The following is a 21,469-nucleotide window of genomic DNA, read 5'->3' as shown; positions in this document are numbered from 1 at the left end:
GAGGGAGGGGGGGTTTGAGATGGGACACATGTGTACACCTGTGGCTGATTCATGTCTGTGGATGGCAAAAACCACCACAATAGTGTAATTAGCCTCCAATTAATTGAAATTAATTAAAAAAATAAAATTTAGGATTAAGGAAAATATAGTTGTCTCATCCCTAGAAGCAAGTAGAACCAAACTGAGTGAAACTGGCATAGTAGGGGACGTGACTGTGCTCATAACAAGATTCGTCACTGTGAGCTTTACCGTTTACAAAAGTCAGGCAGAAGCTGCTGTCAAAGCGTAATTTCTCATGTGGCATGTGGGTAATTCTAGGTGGCGTGTGCAGGTGCATGACAAGCAATAAAGTTTTACATTAAGCTTTTCGTTATTAGGATATTTTGTCTTAATCTAAAAACATTAATTACCTCAGTTCCATGAGATCCAGTGTGCACCAGAGCTAATCAGCAGTGCGTCTCCTTGGAGCTTTTGAAAATTTTGCTGCTGTCAGTGGCGTGTGTCTGAAACTGGAAGATTTTGTTCTTGGGAGTAGATATTACTTTAATTGTCTTTTAAATAGCATCTTTAAAGAAAGGAAGAAATCTTAAGATAGAAATAAATACTTGTGGGGGAGGGCAAAAAAAAAAAAGAAATAAATACTTGTGGGAGAGGGCAAAAAAAAAAAAAGAAATAAATACTTGTGGAAAGATAGAACACACAGTGCTGTGACCATTTCTCTGGACTTGCCTGGTGCCGTCTGTCCGTGTTGAGGGTTTTGACAGTGAAGTGTGCTGTGCTGAATGGTTTGTGACTGTGGCAAGGAGGATCTTCTGGGGTGTTTAGTTGTTTGTTTACTAAATCCCAGATCAGCCCCCTAGGCTTACATTGTCAGTAATAATATTGCTTACCTTGATCTGAAAGTGCTACTGTTTGGTTTCTTTTTGTGGGAAAAAGAGGTGTCCTCTTGGTCTCTGTCAGTTTAAGTAAGTCCTTTGGTCTCAGATGGCACCTGGAGGCTGGAAAATGAAGATCAGTACTCCCCAGTCTCCAGATTTATTGGTTCTTTAGTGGCTACTTCTCATTCGCTTGTCTATTTAAAGCTGATGATAGGCAAGCCCTCCTAGTATTGATGATGCAGCAGTTGTCTGTTTCCTTCTCACCGTGGGCCTTGTGTTTAAAGACCTGTCAGAGCACGGTGGTTGATGATAAGAGCTGTGTGTCAGACAGCAGTCACTTGGTGCCACCCCCTGTCCTGAGGTCTTTCCACACCTGAGCATGTTTAATTCTTCCTGTGATCTTGGGAGGTGAGTCTTGGTATCATCTCTGTTTTAAAGGTGAGGAAGCTGAGACAAGTTACACAAGAATACAAGCTAACTTCACTTATTGCATGCTTACAGTTTGTTAGGAACTGCGCTGGGTGCTTTATATATATTATCCCCAATATTGTCAACAACTTTGTGAGATGGAGAATTCTTGCCGTTTTCACTTAGATAGGTATGAAGAGATCAAGCTTCAAGGTCACAATAACTGCCAGTTAAGTAGCAAGAACTGCTGGTACCAGAAATGAGGATATATGTTGGAGACCATCCTCTTTGAGAATTAGTACTATGGTCAGCATATAATGCAAAATTATTGTCAGATTTCTCTTGAAAATCCCTCACATTTGCTACAGTGCCAGTTTGCAGACACAGAGACCCTGTATAAATCCAGTCAAGGTGTCCTTAGCTCACTAGCATTGGAAAAGAATTGAGAATCCGTGACTGCAGGCCCAGGAGCCAATTCCTGACTCTAAAAAAGTTTTATTAGAACATAGCCCTCAGTTCAGTTCAGTTCAGTCTCTCAGTCATGTCCGACTCTTTGCGACCCCATGAATCGCAGCGCACCAGGCCTCCCTGTCCATCACCAACTGTTGGAATTCACTCAAACTCATGTCCGTCGAGTCGGTGATGCCATCCGTCCATCTCATCCTCTGTTGTCCCCTTTTCCTCCTGCCCCCAGCCCCTCCCAGCTTCAGAGTCTTAGCCTTACCTATTCATTTATCAGTTTTCTGTGGCTACATTGGAGCTAAAAATGCAGAAGTGAGTAATTGCAGCATAGAACAGCTGTCCCACGAAACCTAAAATATGTGCTATTTGGCCCTTTAAGAAAAAGTTTGCTGACCCCTGGAATAAATCACTGCTTCTTTAGGTGAATGAACAGTTAAGGGTTGGATTGCTTTTGAGACCTTGTACAAAAATACACAAGAACCGCGTCATACATTCTTGGTCTAAGAGGCATGTAGGACCTGAGAGCCCCCGAGGATGTGGCATGTTCCCTGAACCGCAGTGCTTACTCGGGTGACTCCCCTGGAGTTTTGAAAGTTCACTTGGTGGTGTGCTTTGTTTGCATTTTATGAAGTAGTGTTTTATGTTTAATTGTGAGGACTAGCCTAGTGCTTTGTCCTGCCTTAAGGATTTAATTTTTATTTTTTTATGTCCTTGACAAACAGATCAACTGTCATCTGATGTAGTTTTTTTTTTTTTTTTATGAATTATTTCTTTTTTTTTTAATTTTATTTTATTTTTAAACTTTACATAATTGTATTAGTTTTGCCAAATATCAAAATGAATCCATCACAGGTATACATGTGCTCCCCATCCTGAACCCTCCTCCCTCCTCCCTCCCCATACCATCCCTCTGGGTCGTCCCAGTGCACCAACCCCAAGCATCCAGTATCGTGCGTTGAACCAGGACTGGCATCTCGTTTCTTAAAATCGCTTACTGCTTAGAAAATTTCAGAGGTTTTTTAAAATCATAAACAGAAGTGAAACTCAGCTATATTTGAATTACTTACTTAAAATACACTAAGTAGAAATTAAGATATCATGTGTATCTGTTATTTCTGAAAATTCACATATTTCATCAGATATTAGTATTGTTTTTTACTCTAAAAGATTATATACTTAAAAGTTTGCCTTTTTCAAATTCAGTATTTCCAAAACTATTATAGTTTTCAATTAATTTTGGTTTTACAATGGTGGTTAAATAATTTTCGATACTGTTCTTAATGAATTTTCTCTCTAATATCAGGGTTTTCTTTGGTCATAAACAGTGATCTTTCCTTTAAGTGTTTCCTTATAACCACTTCATAAATGAGAGTATTATAATCTTTTCAAGCTTTAATATGTAGTAGATTTTAAATAATATCCAAAATAGACTGCTGTTTCTGTCATTAAGGAGGAAAAACATAAGTGTTACTCTCCTCTCAGGTGTTTAAATATAAAAATTATACTCTAAGAATTTAGACTTTAGTTAAGAAAGGCTGTATACATACTATGTAATATGTATATCTGGAAGTAAATATAATTGCTGTTTTAAAAATATTATAGAATTTTAAAAGCAGTAAACATATTTCACCCGGCTTCCCAGGCAGCGCGAGTGGTAAAGAACCCGCGTGTCAGTGCAGGAGGCATAAGAGATGACGCAGGTTCCATCTCTGGGTTGGGAAGATCCCCTGGAGGCAGGCATGACAACCCATTCCACTACTCTTGCCTGGAGAGCCCCATGGACAGAAGAGCCTGGCGGGCTACGGTCCATAGGGTTGCTAAAAAGTTGGACATGACTGAGCGACTAAGCAGTAAGAGCGTTAACTTGCCTGTTTTGCAGCCTGGCGGGCTACGGTCCATGGGGTTGCAAAGAGTTGGAAACAACTGAAGCGACTTAGCATGCACTTGGCACAAACGTATTTCATTTCATCCACTGTGAAAATGACATCAATCTAAGTAAATTCTTCTCTCTCCTGTTGTGGCAGTAAATAGTTGTCTTGACAGTAAAAGTTGCTCATATATCCACATTCATCCAAAGGGCCGGCTTTTTTGATTGTTTTCATTTTATCCTCTTAGAAAAACAGAAAATGCAATATTGAACATGGATTTAAAATCATGTGCGAACTTAGCATTTAGCTTATTTATATGTGAAATAGTTGGAATAAAGCAACGTTATTGTGTTTATGAAAATCTTGGGGTGTTATGGTAATTTTTTGGTACTGACTGCCAAAATGTTCACATATCTAACTAATGAGCCTTCTGACAGCTCTGGGGCCTTTGACTTGAAAGGGTCTTCAAGGCTACCACATTTGACCTTCTCTAGATAAAAAGGCATTTATTATCATTAGCAGAAATTAAATGACTAATTCACAAATGAATTTGTGGTGACCAGTAGCATCTGAAAAGGTGGATGCTAGACGTGCCTGGTTTCCAGTTATCACAATACTCCCTCTCTTGTACTGTAGAATACCAGAGAACTCCTTAAACTCTGTGCCTGGCTTTAGTTGTAAACATAAAAGACCTCTATAGGTTAAGAGGAGAAAAAGAGGCAATGTGAAGTGCCTTTCATATACACAGTTGATAGAGATCTGTCTTTAAAAATGGCTTTCAGTTATTCCGCTTGCTTGATAAATTGAACATTTAGTTTTCCTGTCTTACTTGCCTTCCCTGGCCCTTTGAGAGCTCTCTCTCAATGCCCACTGCATAGTGGTCTGTCAATTCTTGCTACTACCTGTGGCCTCAACTGTCAGTTTAAAGAGCTTTGTTAACTTCCAATAAGGAACAATTGACTGAAAATGTACTGTTTTACTGCTTCAGATTGCTTTTCTTTGAACAGAAGGCTGTCTTAACCTGGGGATCCACCAAGAGTCTGTATTTCAGTGTAGCTCATTTCCTTTGTAGTTCTGTGTATTTTATTTTATGCATTTAAAAGCACTATCTCAGAAAGGAGTCAAAGGGGTTCATGGTACTAAAAAATAAAAAAGTTCAGAGTCCTTGATGGAAGAAGTCCCATTTTAGTGGAACATGGTAAAACAGTGGTCGGTTGACTGGTAAGAGAAGTCATCTATATCAGCTGACCCAAAGCTCCTGAATCCCACTAGAAGTGATTCACCCATCAACAGATAAGGCTGGTCCACTCAACTTCAGAAAATTAAATAGTACTGACATTGGTTTTAGCTTCTTGACTTTTCCATTTCTAGAAAGCTTTGCAGGAAAAAATTGGTCACCATTCTTCTGATCCTCACTGATACAGTTAGAGGCAGCCGTGTGTGGCGGGAAAGGACATAAGTGTTGAAATCACAGTTGTCTACTCTTTCCAAGTTGCTGATTCTTCCTCTGTGATATGGAAATTATAATATGCACACAACTGCGTGGAGGAAAGACTAAAGGAAAACTGTGGATAGCGCACCAGCACGGCATCTGGTATGCTGTGGTTACCACATGAGTGTTAGTTTCTTTATTTAAACTGAAAGTCCAAAATGAACCTTAATTTAGTGTAGGGGCGGGGGTAAAAGGCTGCGGATTTTGGTGGAACTGAGAAATACGATGACTTTTCTGTTTAGAATTCAGCTGAGTGGTTTTGTTGAATCGGGAAGATTCCCTGAACGAGATAGATTCTTTGGCAGAAAGAAAAGTAGGTTAACAGAATTTAGTTGCGGAAATAGTGTGTGAGGAAAGTACAGACTGGGGAGTAGGAGTATTAAATGTAGAGTCTGGGCTTTGTGGAGTAAATAAAGGGGAGTGTACATGTCACTGAACTCATGCTTTTCCTTAAGTTATCTGTTTTCAGAGCAGTGGAATTTTTCATCAGAGATAAATATGAAAAGAAGAAATACTACGACAAAAATGCTATAGCTATTACAAATGTAAGTAAAATCTTCATCTCTATCACCAGTTGATATTTGATGAATGTATTTTGAAATTTTAACATGTGATATGGCTTGACTTATTTATTGTAAAAATGTCCTGGTTACATACTTTAAAAATTTGGACATTGGGAGTTTTTGTCACGTAGTGAGCTTTCACAAAGCAGAACTCTTGATTCAGAAAGGAGCATATTCTTAAGTAAGCATCTAATAACTGCTTAAATGGCATTTAAGTTAATTTATGAAATCTGTGTAAAGATACTAATTGAAAAATTGAGGAGAGAAAATTATTTTATTGGTTTGTGGAAATGAAAAGGCAAATCTGTCTTCTTCTAAGGGCGTTGGTGGATCTGACCAGATATGTTTATTAAAACACAGCTTTTTTTTTTTTTTCTTTTCCTGAACAGCTTTATCTCACTTTGGTCCAAAATAGAAAACACAATTGTTTGCACTGTATTTGCAAACAGTCAACAGGAAGTCTTGCATTAATTATTCTGATGAAATCATGGTGCTGCTCCTGTTTATCTGTACTTACCACAGCACCTTCCCAGGTGGTGCTAGTGGTAAGGAAGCTGCCTGCCAGTGCAGGAGGCATAAGAGACCAGGATCTCTGGGTGGGGAAGATCCCCTGGAGAGGGGCATGGCCACGCATTGCAGTGTTCTTGCCTGGAGAGCCCCCGTGGACAGAGTAGCCTGGTGGGCCACAGTCCGGAGTTGCAAATAGTCGGACAGCACTGAAGTGACTTAGCCTTCGTGAATCTCAGCACCAGATGGTCTTACTGGGAAAGTGCTTTGAAGCTTGAGTGCCTGAGGAGCAGGTGCTAATAGATAAAGCCTCTTTAACGTGAGGTGTTCAGTATCAGACAAGCTTTTGTTGACCTTGTTCCTACATAAAATGAGTCTGAAAACGTAGCCTTTTGATTGGTTATTATCAAGCATTTGTTCCCTAATAGTTGAGACCTTGCTGTAGTGATCAAATATGTTTTATTACTGTTTCTTTTTAAGTTTCTTTTTCTGATACATTTTCTTATCCCAGTTAAATACCATTTAAGGCTAGTTGTCCCTATTGTTGCAGTCCTTTTTTGGGGGGAGAGGGTCTTTGATTCCTAGATTAATCATAAAGCTATAAGCCATTAATTTTGTGGGTAAGTCATCTGTCAGGCAGTTTAGAGACTAATTTCATCTCATTTTGCAAATTGATTTTCCTTTTTGGTACATGTAGAGAAGCAATATACTAAAAAATTCAATCAAATATGTATATTTTGGATTAGAGGTACCCTTGATAGAGATTGGGCTGCATTTCTGGTGGATATAGAAAAGGAAATCCTTTGAAAGATAGGTAAAAATGGACAAAATAGAGATGTTGATAATGTCCATGTAATTAACTTTACCTCTAGCATTGTGGGGGAAACAAAGGACAAACTCTAAAATGTAAGTAATATATTTTCATTTGAAATTTTAAGAACTCATTTTAGAATCCAGGGTATGTAGGGGTTTTGGTGGCTGTCTTAGAATTCTACGACAGGTATGCAGAATAAACCTGCCCTCCCTGGTGTTCTTTCATGGATGAGTGATAGGGGACATTTGAAGAACTTTGAGTACAGAAAATTGTCTTGGGTACTTCCCTGGCGGTCCAGTTGTTAAGATTCTTTGTTCTCAGTGCAGTGGGCACAGATTTGATCCCAAGTTGCTGACCTAAGATTCCACATGCCACACATGGCCTGGCTGAAGCCATAAATAAGAAAGATTACAGTAAAAAAAAAAAGAAACCTGTCCTGTCGTCTGCCCTTCACTCCTCGTAACCAGTGGTGCATCACAGCTGGCAATATTGATGAGTTCTTAGGCAATTTAGGTCTGTTTTTTTTTTTGAATAACAGGTTTTTTAAAAGATTTTTTTTTAAGACCATTTTTTATGTAGACCATTTTTTAAATCTTTGTTGAATTTATTACAGTACTGCTTCTGTTTTATGTTCTGGGTTTTTTTTTTTTTTTTTGGCCCTGTGGTGTGCAGGATCTTATCTCCCTGACCGAGGATCAAACCCGAACCCTCTGCATTGGAAAGCAAAGTCTTAACCGCTGGATCACCAGGGAAATCCCTTTAGCAGGTCTTGAGTAGATGAGGTTGAGTTTTCACATATTGTTTGCTCTTTTCCAGCAGCAGCTCTTTTAATTTTGTGGCTGCAGTGATTTTGGAGCCCTAGAAATTAAAATCTGTCACTGTTTCCACATTTCTCCTTCTATTTGCCATGAAGTGATGCCGTGATCTTTGTTTTTTAAATGTTGCGTTTTAAGCCAGCTTTTTCACTCTCCTCTTTCACCTTCATCAAGAGGCTCTTTAGTTCCTCTTCACTTTCTGTCATTAGAGTGGTGTTATCTGCATATCTGAGGTTGTTATTTCTCCCAGCAATCTTGATTCCAGGTTGTAACTCCTCTAGCTGCATATCAGTTAAATAAGCAGGGTGGTAACATACAGCCTTGTCATACTCCTTTCTCAATTTTGAACCAGTCAGTTGTTCATGTGAGGTTCTAACTGTTGCTTCTTAACCCACATACAGGTTTCTCAGGAGACAGGTAAGATGATCTGGTATTCCCATCTCTTGAAGAATTTTCTACAGTTATGGTCCACACAGTCAAAGGCTTTAACGCAGTCAGTGAAACAGAAGTAAATGTTTTTCTGGAATTCCCTTGCTTTCTCTGTGATCCACCAGATATTGGCAATTTGATCTCTGGTCCCTCTGCCTTTTCTAAACCCAGCCTGTATATCTAGGAGTTTTGGATTCAAGTACTGCTGGAACCTAGCTTGAGGGATTTTGAGCATAACCGTACTGGAAGGGGAAGTGAGCGCAGTTGTCTAGTAGTGTGAACATTGTTTAGCACTGCCCTTCTTTGGGCATGCAGGCTGACTTTTCCAGTCCCATGGTGACTGCTGGGTTTCTCAAGTGTATTGACATTGACTGTAGTACTTCAACAACGTCATCTTTTAGGATTTGAAATAGCCCAGCTGCAATCCATCACCTTCACTAGCTTGATTGGTAGTAACGCTTCCTAAGGCCCCTTTGACTTCACACTCCAGGATTTCTGGCTCTAGGTGAGTGACCACACCACTCTGGTTGTCCGGGTCATTAAGACTTTTTTTGTACAGTTCTTCTGTGTATTCTTGCCACCTCTTCTTTATCTCTTTTGCCTCTGTTAGGTCTTTCCATTTCTTTCGTTTATCATGGCCCATCCTTACATGAAATGTTCCTTTGATATCTCAAATTTTCTTGAAGAGATCCCTAGTCTTTCCCATTCTGTTGTTTTCCTCTATTTCTTTGTATTGTTCATTGAAGAAGGCTTATCTCTCCTTGCTGTTCTCTGGAACTCTGCATTCAGTTGGGTGTATCTTTCCCTTTCTCCCTTGCTTTTTGCTTCTCTTATTTCCTCAGTTATTTGTAAAACCTCCTCAGACAACCACTTTGCCTTCTTGAGTTTGAAGTATTAAAATTGAGTATTATATAAAAGTTTAAAAACAGCAAAATTCTAACTTACGTTGTTATATGTATGTATGTTATATGTGTTTACACACATGTTTGTATGAAGACTAGAATTTAGTCCAATGAAAGTGAAATTAATCCATTATTTCAACTTTGAAATTGTTGTGGAAATAATGTTTCTGAATTGTGTTGTAATAAAAATGAGTTAGCATTTTTAATTTTATTAAACTGACTCATTAGAAAAGACTCTATTGCTGGGAAAGATTGAGGGCAGGAGGAGAAGGGGACAACGGAGGATGAGATGGTTGGATGGCACCACCAACTCAGTGGACATGAGTTTGATTGAGCAAGCTCCAGAAGATGGTGAAGGACAGGGAAGCCTGGTGTGCTGCAGTCCATGGGGTCACAGAGTTAGACCTGACTTAGCAACTGAGCAGCAACCACTGTTTACAATTAACTGATGATTATACAGTTCATTAAGATAAATGAGCAATAATTTTAAAACTGTATGCATTGCAATCCATTTTAGATATCCTTCCAGATAGGAATGAAAAACTTAGATGATAAATTATCGAGTGGTGACTTAAGATTACTGTTAAATATGCAGGTTCAAGATGGAGTTGTTGTTACTTCTTTTTTGTTACAGTTTTAGTTTCTTCTGTGCAATAGGAATGGTCATGGTGTCTGCTTTTTATGGTACTCTTAGGAGAGTTAAACAAGGTGTTGCCTGTGGTGTTTTCTGTAGCAGTCTGTGTTACTGAGTGCTTTATATGTAGGAGCCGCTGTGAGGCTCGTGTTGGGGGAGGAGGAGACCTGTAGGAGCAGAGAGTCCAGGCGCAGTGGCTTCAGCGCAAGGGCACAGTGTTTGAGGTTTGTTGGGTTAATATCGCCACGTTTTAGTCAGCCCTTTTAAGTTATGGGCTTCCAGGTGACTGATGTGGTGCTTAATGGATTTCTGTTTGAAATTGCTCCAGAATTCTGCATTTCTTAGTGCCTTATCCAGTGATTTTAAAGTTAGTAAATTAAAATTCAGGCTGCTTCTGTGTATTTGGTGACTCTGGGTACTTAAGTTTGTCAGTCTTTTAACTCCCCTACTGACGAGTTTAATTGGTGATTTCTTTTATATGATTTATTTATTAGTTCAGTAAATGTATTTATATCTGACACAGCCATGGAAGGTAATTTACTTTGGAAACTATATTTTTTAGATGATTTCTCAACTCCTGAAGAACCTAAGCCTCACAGGATACTGAAAGATCATGAGACAATCATTTGAGAACTGCTGTGATTAAAATCTCCACTTAAAATATATAGTCAAAAATCTCTAGAACTGGTTTAAGGCATGTATTACAGTTAATCCATAAGGTCCTTGTCAGTTGTTTTGGAGCAGCAGATTTTCATTTAGATTGAAGGCAGGAGGAGGTAGGGGATGACAGAGGATGACATAGATAGCATCACTGAGTCAGCAACTTGAATTTGAGCAACTGTGGGAGGTGGTGGAGGACAGAGGAGACTGGTGTGCTGCCGTCCGCGAGGCTGCAGAGAGCGGGACAGGACTTCGGGACTGAGTAGCAGTGACAGCAGCAGCAGCAAAATCCTCAAGGAGATGACGTGGCCTTTTCTTGGAAAGACAAAGCGAGCAATTTGCCTTATGCCCTTCAAATAATCATCCTGGCATTTTTATAACACTCGGTATCTTTTCAGTGTGTATTTGTTCACTTTTTGCTGGAACATGGCAATTGGAAACCTGTTTTCCAACTGCCCCGTTGGTTTTCCTTTTGTAGTAGGTGGGTTTGTACACTTGGATTGCTTGGGGAGTTTCTTTGCATACAGTTCACTTTGGTGGTGGCCTTGAGAAGACCTTCTGGGCTTAAGAATAGTTGAAGGAAGGGTGATAGCTCATTTATTCCTGAAGGAGGTCATAGATGGGGCAGAGAGAAGGGTGGGGAATAGAGGGACAGTCAGACACGACAACCACATTTCCCAACACCTATTCCCAGTGCCATTTTCTAGGTCAGAGTCTTGTCTTCTCTCTGTAAAAGTACTGGAATGTAGTGAAATGAAATTATCATCTAGTTACCAAATATATTCTGAATTTCACAGTGAGTGTAGATAACTTTCATGAGAGTTCAGAGAAGAGAGTGAGTAAGCCAGAGCCCTTTCTGAGGACAGTGGCAGCTACTGATGTAAGCCTCCTTTTGTGTTTGTCTCTGAGACACTCTTGTCCTGTTTTCCTCAACTAAAACATTTATTGAGACCTGTTGAATGCCAGATGTTGAAGATGGTGAACAAAGTAGGAACGACGTCCGTCTCAGAGAACTTCAGTTGCACAAAGAACACCCATAAGTAACGGCATCGTCACTGGACACATGTGCCAGTGTTTGCAGGAGTGCAGCATCCTGGCGGGTGCAAATGGGAGGACCAGGGGAGCGTCCGGGAAGGGGCAGGGCGGGGGTCCCCTAGAGGTATGCAGGCTTCCAGCAGAGGGAGCAGCAAAGCAGCGATCCCTGGCGGCCCGAGCAGCCGACTGGAGAGCTGGCTCCCAGGGAGTCAAGTGCGCCTAGACAGGTGGTGACCGGGTTGGGGGGAGGGGGCAGGCAGGGCACCTTGCAGTCTAGTTAAGGGGTTTGGACTCTGGCCTTGTAGAACATGTGTGAATGCATAGTTTATGGATGAGCGGGACTGGAGGACTAATCCAGATGGCAGGTGGTGGTTTTCTGCTTGGGTGCTTAGTGGAGGGGGTGGGCAGTGCTCCTGAGAGTTTGGAAAAGAACACGAGAGCACCTGGTTTTTCTTGCCTCTGTATTTTTTTCTTTCTTCCTCCCGCCTGTCCTTTGGATTCTCCCCTATCCATCTCTCTGTCTGTTGTGTCTCTTGCTTCTAGCTGTAGACTCTAGGTCTTCATTCCTTGCTTGCATAATGGAGCTTACCCTGCTCGTCACTCATTGCTCCTGTGTGGCCACAACCACAGTTGGCATGTAGACCCTTCCCCTCCCCCCATCAGGTGCCTTGTGCCCCCTTGCTTCCCACGCCTGTCCCAGGTAGCCCTTGGTCTGCTCTTTGTCACTGTAGACTATATTCGTCACTGCTGAAGTTTCAAACGTGTAAATGGTATCATACATTGTTTGTTCTTTGGTGTCTGGCCTCTTTCAGCATGTTTTTGAGACTCATCCCTGTTTTCGTGTTTCCTATCGGACTTATTGGCAGATGGTAGTTTGATTTATGGGTACACAACTGTTCACATTCACCTGTGAATTTTCCTATTGACTTTTCAGATGTCTTTCCTGTTGAACGAGGATCTCTGTGTTTTTTCTTAATTGGAACATAGTATTAATGCTTTACTTTGGTATTAACATGCTTTGTTAAAAGACTGATATTTACTAAATAGTTATATATTGCTCCATCTGACTTTTCAGTTCAGTTCAGTGTCAGTTGCTCAGTCGTGTCTGACTCCTCGCTACCCCATGGACTGCAGCACACCAGGCCTCCCTGTCCACCACCAGTTCTCGGAGCTTGCTGAAACTCGCGTCCATCAAGTTGGTGATGCCATCCAACCATCTTATCCTCTGTTGTCCCCTTTACCTCCTGCCTACAATCTTTCCCAACATCAGGGTTTTTTCCAGTGAGTCAGTTCTTTGCATCAGGTGGCCAAAGTATTGGAGTTTCAGCTTTGGCATCAGTCCTTCCAACTCACACATCCATACGTGACTACTGGAAAAACCATAGCTTTGACTAGACGGACATTTGTCGGCAAAGAGTTATCTCTGCTTTTTAATATGCTGTCTAGGTTGGTCATAGCATTTCTTCCAAGGAGCAAGTAACTTTTAATTTCACGGCTGCAGTCACCATCTGCAGTGATTTTGGAGCCCAAGAAAATAAAGTCTGTCACTGTTTCCACTGTTTCCCCATCTCTTTGTATGAAGTAATGGGACTGGATGCCACGATCTTAGTTTTCTGAATGTTGAGTTTTAAGCCAACTTTTTCACTCTCCTCTTTCATGTTCATTAAGAGGCTCTTTAGTTCCTCTTTGCTTTCTGTCATAAGGGTGGTGTTATCTCTGTATTTCTCCTGGCAATCTTGATTCCACTTTGAATCAAGATTCTGTGAACAGTGAACATCTGAATTTTAAAAGTGGCAAAATCAGTTTATCATCCTCTCAGGAGGCGAAAAAATACTTCTACAGTGAATTATCTTGAAATAGTAACACTTAACATATTAAATGCCTTTATTTATTTGTTATATTTTTATGTTCAGCTTTTACATAAATTTGGGCAGAAAGGTCTTTATACCATCTTAAGTGATTTTATGTGCTTTTTCTAATCTCTTGTTTTCTCCATATCTCTAGCAGGGAAATGTCCAGTGAAATAAATTAGTTTTGCAGCTGGTCTTTAAGGCACAGTTTGTCTTGTTAAATATTTTCTTTTATGTGTAATTTCAGTTAGTTGTCATCGAATGGCTAGTTTGTATACTTTTAACAGAGCTAACAGTGTGCCCGGGAAGACCCGTAAAGATAATGGGCTTGGGTTGTGACTCAGAATTGCAGCCATAACTAACTCAGTAACAAGCAGATTGAAGGAGAACTTACCATCTCACATTGTTATTTTGACATTGCATAATGACTCTCTGTAATAGCACCTTTTATTTTTAAAGATTCCTCATAGGCACTGTTGATATGATAGAGCAATATAGAGATGTCAGTTTAACAGCTCCAAAGATCTACTACACATTTTGTAAACGTATTTCAGTTATATTTTGGCAGTAAAGAGAGCAGGAAGATAATGCTTCCATTAAAGTGATCAACTATTCTTGTAGGAATTGGGTAAGATGAGTGAAAAGGTTTTTAGATGAAATTATCTCTGTATAAATTGCTTTTGCATATGTAACTGCCTTTGCATATGTAACTGTCTCACAGAGCTTTGGGGCAATTCAGCCGGTGCAGCCCTGGGGGTGGTGTTTGTGGACACGAGCTCCAAGAAGGAAGTGTACGTGTGGCTTTTCAGTAAGCCTGCTGCTTAGCTGTTACACTGCGTTAATTCAGTCTTTTCACTCCCAGCCTTCTTTCTGTTTTCTTACACAGTTGATTAAAACTTTCGTTAACTTTTACTGTTTCAGCTCTGTGTTATTTTCCATTCTTAAAGCAATTATGGTCAGTGGGAACAAGATCTCAATTCGTGCTGTCCAGCCACTTGGAACAGCGTGTCAGCGTGAGCGCTCCAGCAGTAACACTGATGGAAAGAGAGCCGCCAGACACACTCAGTTGTTTCTCAGATACTTTGGGCATGATCTTGTCTGAGTGCATTTTAAATTTTATGTTAGAGTGAAATGCATTTTAAATCATACACTTTTCTGTAATAAATGCTTTTATCTGCAGAAATTCCACATGGAAGTACTTGAAAAGCAACACTCTTCTTGATGCATTATTTTCCTTTAACATATTTCTAAGTGCTTCTGTAGCTCAGAAATGCATGAGTGTTTGTTTCTTTCCTGTGCCTATAATTCTGATTACTTTCTTTTTGTTTTTTCCTCCTGACTTCCCACCTGCATTCCACAGATTGCCTCCTCTGATGCTCCTCTTCAGCCTTTGGTATCCTCTCCTTCTCTACAAGCTGCTGTTGAGAAAAACAAATTGGAGGTATGGTGGTGTTCTAGCCAGCTGTGTCCATACGCTCGGTGTGAACGTGCCATCATTTATGCTGTATTAGTTGTTTATTATGGATGCTGTAATAGTTGTTTATGCTTTGAATGGTCTCCAGTATTAAATACATTAAATACAACAATTTTAGGACCGCTTTCCTATGCTGCAGGTAGGATTAAAGAGCTTTAATCTGTATTTAATTTCAGAATGACTAATTTATCGGTACCATAGATTTATCTCAGCATTTAATAAGCAATTATGTTTTCGCTGTTGTTTCCGCTACCACCTTAGGCTTAAAGGAACTGTTCTATAATTGCTCTTGAATTCTTTGATTTACTAGGAAGAGATTTTGGTTAAAATTTTTCTTTCTATGATTCTATTGTTATAAACTCTTGAACGTTCATGTCATTTTGTTTTTTAAGCCATAGTAACTATTGTATGGATACAGTGTATGCGTAGAGTCATCATTGTAGAGAGTGATAATTGTTGAGATGTGTGTGGGGTAGGAGTGATTACGGAGCGTGGTGCTATACCGTTATGGACTTTTAAAGTCATCCCCATAAATAGTTGAAGGTTTTAATTTTTTTGACTCTTTTATCTTTTTTTGTTGTTATAATGACCATGGTGAATTTGAGACATCCTTTATCTCACACTTTGTCTGTGTCTCCTCATTGCTAAATGGTGTACTTGACATGTGAGATACAAAGACAGATAAGGTGTATCCTTTGCTGGGGAGATGCTTCCATCGAACAGAGGAAAATGGGGAACCTTACGGGGGTTTCTGGCGCAGCCGAATGGGGGCCGTGATTGCTGAGCCCTCACAGAGCCGCTCTGGCCCAGGGCGCTCATTCTTCCTGGACGTTCCCTGTGAGGACTGGGGTGCAGTCCAGACAGAGAAAGTGGCCTGTGAAGAAAGCCTGCGGGCAGAGCAGGATGAGTGGGGTTTGTGGCAGAAGGCAGGCATGTGGCTGGTGGGGAAGCGGAGGGGCGCCTTCCTGGGAGCCTGTTGGCGCGTCTGGGCTCTGACCCTAGGCCCTGGCTCCGCAGTGCCTTCCACGGGTAGAAGGAGCGTCCGGAACCGGTTTTCTCCTCCGGACTGTCTGTGCCACCATCTCCGGAGAGTGAACTTTGTGCTGCTGGATGTAGAAGAGGCCCGAGGACTTGTTGCTCTGGCTCAGGCATGAAATGATGGGAGCGTGTGCTGAACTGGAGGCAGAGGGAGTGGAAGGAAGAGTGGTCTTCAAAGACCCAGAGAAGGTCGGGTCTGTGAGGTGTATGATGAGTGAGTCGTGGAGGTGCTCTGGGGACCTTGATGACTCCTGGCTGCAGGCCTGAGCATCTCAGCAGATGATGCGCTCTCCAGGGAGAAGGGATCCAGGCTGAGGAGGAGGAGCAGCTTTGAGGTGAGAATAGGGATGGGGCAGACTTAAGAGTTGGGTGTGTTGAATGTGAGGTGACTGAACACCTGTGAGGGGTCTGGTGGGAGGTTGGAGACACAGGTCTGGAGGCCGAGGAGAGATCCCAGGTGGAGGAGTGCAGAGGCAGTCCGCGTATACTGTGTTGAGTGGTGACATGAGAGTGGAGAGCTGGGCACACTGGAACCTCACAGCACAGCAAGGGGGTCCCGAGGAGACAGTGAGGGGTGGTTTGGAGCATGAAGGGCGTGGTTGGAGCTGGAGAGACTTGGGTGGTCAGAGAGTTGTAGGTGTTAGGGGTCAGGAGCAGAGAGGGAGCCCTGCAGGAGGTGGAGGTGGCCTCCGGGCGTGAAAGGTGGCTGCGGTGCCCGTTCAGAGGGTGGAAACCCTCAGGCCACGTGTCTGCTGTGCGGGGCTGGCCACCAGGTCCTGGAAAGCGGGGTCTTACCCGGCCTAGTGGCGTCGTCTTGCCTGACAGCATTTAGACACCATTTAGACAGCGTTTAAGGGCACTCCGTCAAAAGGTTTATTCATGCTTTTTTTTTCTTACCCTCTTAAAATTTCTAATTTTATGTAGTTTTATAATGTGTATAATAGAGTACTATATGTGCTTTATTAATAAATACATACATATATTGAGTATGTTTGCTCGCAACATTTGAGACAGAAGTGCATAATAAAAAGTTTTAGAGATCATATCTTTAATGAACCCAAGATCTACTTTTCTTTGCCTTATAGGACTTGAACATTTTTTCCTGTTCTCTTTTGCAGAAGGTCTCCTATTTCACTATATCATTTGGCTATGTAATAACCAAATTTCAGGAACTACTGTTTTGAAATATCAAACACTGCTGTGTTTTATTCTTGCTGAGAAAATAGTTTAAAACAACTTAGGTTCTCACAGTACTCTTTGGTCTTTCTTTCAGCAGCTTTTGATTCTAAAGATGGGTGTTATCTGTAGGTAAAACTATATGGCCTGTGTTTAGAGCCCATGGTTTTTTTTTTTTTTTTTTTTTTTTGAGAAAACAAAGAAAATGAAAGTTTAATAATGCTCACTAAACGTTAGGGTCCTAGAAAGGTCTGCTACTGGTGCATCTTAGCTTATTTATAAGATTTTGAATATTGCTTGTTTCATAGAGTGGTTGAAACTAATCTCTTCAGACTGCATTTATCTACCTTTTCTAGCAGCTCTGGTTTTGAGGTATTCCCAGGAGAAAGAGAGAGAGATTTGTCTCTCAGAAAGGACTTACAGAAAATTTTGAGATTTCTGTTCATCCTACTAAGAGCCAAAGAAGAAATAGCAACTGCCTTAACAAATCAGAAGCGTTGATACTAAAGATATATTTCCTCCAACCTAAAAAAATATATATATTTTACCATTCCCTTAGGAAACTTGTATCTTAAATAGGTCAGTCACCTGATGAGTTGCCTGCCTTTAAGTTCCTTACTTTTGTCTCCTTTCTTTATTATTAAAATTTTTTTTTCTTGTATTTATACTTTTTATTTTGTATTGAGGTATAGCCTGTTAACAACCAATGTTGTGATAGTTCTAGGTGAACAGAGAAGGGCCTCAGCCCTACATATACTATATGTATCCATTCTCCCCTCAACTCCCTTCTCATCCAGGCTGCAGCATAACACGGAGCAGAGTTCCCTGTGCCATACAGTAGGGCCCTGTTGGTTGTCCATTTTAAATATAGCAGTGAGTACACATCCATCCCAGACACCCTAACTATCCTTTCCCCGTCCTCCCTCTGCCAGCAGCCATAAATTCGTTCTCCAGCCTGTGAGTCTGTTTCTGTTTTGTAAGTTCATTTGTGTCATTTCCTTTTAGATTCCCCGTATAAAGGATGTCATATAATATTTTTCCTTCTCTAACTTACTTTACTCAGAATGGCACTGTCTAGGTCCATCCATGTTGCTGCAAATGGCTGTTTCATTCTTCTTAGTGGCCGAGTAATATTCCATTGTATGTGTGCACCGCGTCGTCTTTATCCATTCCTCTGTTGGTGGACATTAAGGTTGCTTCCATGTCTTGGCTATTTTAAACAGTGCTGCAGTGAACATTGGGGCACATGTATCTTTTTGGATCATGCTTTTCTCTGCATATATGCTGAGAAGCAGGATTGCAGGGTCATATGGTCACTCTATTTTTAGTTTTTTAAGGAATCTCCACACTGTTCTGTATAGTGACTATACCAGTTTCCATCCTCATCAACAGTATAGGATTCCTTTCTCTCCACACCCTCTCCAGCTTTTATTGTTTGTGGGTATTTTGATGATGGCCATTTTGGCTAGAACCCATGTTTTTAATGTGACTTCAAGGCCCATGTCATAAAATTGTTGCTTACAGCCATATTTTGACAACTGAAATTCCAGTGTTTAAGACATCAAATTGTGCTCTCCCTTGGTTAAACACAGCTAGCTGGTTTAATTTGGGCTTCCCTTGTGGCTCAGCTGATAAAGAATCTGCCTGCAAAGCGGGAGACCTGGGTTCAGTCCCTGGGTTGGGAAGATCCTCTGGAGAAGGGAAGGGCTAGGGAAAGATTTACTGAGCGTGGCCCTGCTCATCAGAACAAGACCCAGTTTCTCCCACAGTCAGTCTCTCCCATCAAGAAGCTTCCGTAAGGCTTTTATCCTTGTCTGTCAGAGGGCAGACCAGATGAAAACCACAATCACAGAAAACTAATGAAACTCATCACATGGACCACAGCCACATGAGCCATGCCATGTTCTGACAAAACGTGGTCCACTGGAGAAGGGAATGGTGAACCACTTTGGTATTTTTGCCTTGAGAACCCCATGAACAATATGAAAAGGCAGAAACCCTAAAGGAAACCAGTCCTGAATATTCATTAGAAGGACTGATGTTGAAGCTGAATCTCCAGTACTTTGGCCACCTGATGTGAAGAACTGACTCATTTGAAAAGACCCTGATGCTGGGAAAGATGGAAGGCAGGAGGAGAAGGGGATGACAGAGGACTAGATGGTTGGATGGCATCACTGACTCAATGGACATGGGTTTGAGTAAGCTCCAGGAGTTGGTGATGGACAAGGAGGCCTGGCGTGCTGCAGTCCATAGGGTCGTAAAGAGTTGGACATGACTGAGCGACTGAACTGAACTGGTTTAATTTATTTTTGGTGATTTCAGATGTACCCACCAGTCATAGTGATTAGAAAGACGGGCTTCTTCCCCATCTCATGACAGTGACATCCTTGAGAAATAACTAAGAGCTTTGAAGGGCTGCAGGACCATCCACCTCCAGCATATTAGTGAGGATGTCCAGTTATGTTGCTTTCCTCCCTAAACTTGACTGGTGTCTGGAAAACATTTCATGACATCTGAAGGACTTCTGCACATCCTGTTTATTTTTCACTTACACAGTGGCGGTGATATTCCTTACCTCGGAAGGCTTTTATGCAGGTCTCGGTGAGTCACATGGTGTCTAGCCCTTGAGAAGGGCTCAGGAGGTGCCCGCTGTCCCCTTGGGGAGGACAGTGTGGGGGAAGCAGAGCCCACTGGACGACAGCGAGCATGGAGGCTTTGCAGCCCTCAGCCCTGCTGCGATCGGCTGTGTGTGTCACCTTCCTGAGAGTCTGTTTCTGCATTTGTAAAATGACAATGAGGACTTTCTTCCGACATTATTATAAACATTGACTTAGACAGTAAGGTGCTTATCACAGTGCCTGGCCCATAGGAGCTTTACTTTTATCTCTACCATTTTGGCTTAGGAATTGCTGGTGTTGACTTTCCCAATTTACAAATAGTAAAGATTCTTCCCTTGAGAGAGGTGGTGTCAAGCACCATTTTTAAAGGCATAGGTGCAGATGCAACATTTAGGCATTTTCACCAAGTTTCATGTGTTTATTTTCCTGCCTTTTCTAAGTTCAGCAGTTTATCCTTTCGTCTTTGCTGCCAGGGACTAAGGTCTAGATCAGCACTCAGTTGCATTATCATCAGATTGTAAATTTCTAGGTATCTCTTCCCTCCATATGCCTTACAAATGCTCGTTGTTTAATCTACTTCATTTTCCTTTTCCCACCTGTTTATAGCCCTTAAGTTTTTATCATTATATCTTATTTCATCCTTCTTGAAAATGCAAATTGTGAACTTTATAATATCATTATAGTTTACTTTGACTGGGTTGTATCATATATGCAAACCAGTCAGCTCGTTCTGGTCCCCAAGCACTATCTTCAACGTTATTTTCAAGAGAAAATAATCGTATTTGTCCTTTAAAAATACCACAACACTATGGTGATTGAAAAAAAAATTAAAGTGATTTTACACTTTGCTTCTCATGTTTACATGTTGTACTCTGCCTTCATCTGGTTGATAAAGAATTCTCTTCTATGAGTTAGTTTTCATTTTCTTTGTATTCAAATTTCAACTTCTTGGTTGCTGTTAGGAAACCTAACTTTATGTAAAGATGCAATGAGAATTTATTGAATAGAAATTGCATTTGTTTTAAGCAAATTCTGAAATATCAAAGAAGTTCTAAATTGTCTCACTTCTGTCTTAATTTTTTAAGGAAAGTTATTCTTTATTGTGTTATTAACATACTTGATGACAGTATGAATTTGCTGTGCTTTCTTTCATGTCTCAGTATCACTGAATATTGTCATCATTGAAATTTGTACTCTCTTCAAATGACTCCAACTAATAAAATAAAAATGTATGAAGAGCTGACATTTTTAAAAAAGTGAACTTATCAAAACTTTCGGCTGTGTTTTAGAAAGAAAAGGAAAAAAAAAAGGAAGAGAAAAAGAAAGAAAAGGAGCCAGAAAAGCCTACAAAACCTCTTACAACTGAAAAGGTAATCTCTTGCTGTTTTTTAATCCACGCAGGCTACAACCTTCTCTGTATAGTTATATATGGATGATTTGGAGATACTCATGATATACAGTGTCATTCTTTGAACCAGTATTTGCGGAGTGTGTCCTGTATCTGTCTGGTCCTGTATGACTTGTAATCCGGTGCATATGTGTGGGTGTAGATTCCTGTGAGTTTCTCGAGGGCAAGTATTATTCCTTATGTAAAGAGTGGTGGTTTTAGCTTTCTTGCACAGTCTGACTTCACAATCAGCACAGTTGAGAGAGTGCAGAGGGCCCTGCAGAGGCCTTCAGAAGACACTCCACACTGAGTGTAGCACTTGAGTGGACTGACGTGTAGGTAGGATGGAGGTTGTGAGGAGTGTGTCCTGTGGAGAGAACACCTTGAGGACGCAACCGAAAGTAAAGACAGGGTTTATTTAGAAAAAGAGTGAGCAGTAGAGTGAAGAAAGATCTATGT

At 40.9% G+C, this 21,469-nt stretch overlaps 1 protein-coding gene across 1 annotated transcript in view; it reads left to right on the top strand.

The window, feature by feature from the left end:
* The window catches only part of SMAP1 (small ArfGAP 1), a 121,700-nt gene that overhangs the window by 27,210 nt on the left and 73,021 nt on the right, over window positions 1-21,469 (top strand). The window contains exons 4-5 of the mRNA XM_010848507.1: window positions 5,578-5,653; window positions 20,913-20,993. Coding sequence (XP_010846809.1) covers window positions 5,578-5,653; window positions 20,913-20,993 — 157 coding nt within the window. The remainder of the gene's footprint in view (window positions 1-5,577; window positions 5,654-20,912; window positions 20,994-21,469) is intronic.

Source organism: Bison bison, unplaced genomic scaffold (assembly GCF_000754665.1).
Source record: "Bison bison bison isolate TAMUID 2011002044 unplaced genomic scaffold, Bison_UMD1.0 scf7180017864268, whole genome shotgun sequence".
NCBI lineage: Eukaryota > Metazoa > Chordata > Mammalia > Artiodactyla > Bovidae > Bison > Bison bison.
Note: the sequence above shows the minus strand (reverse complement) of the source record. Positions and strands in the feature narration are given on the sequence as shown.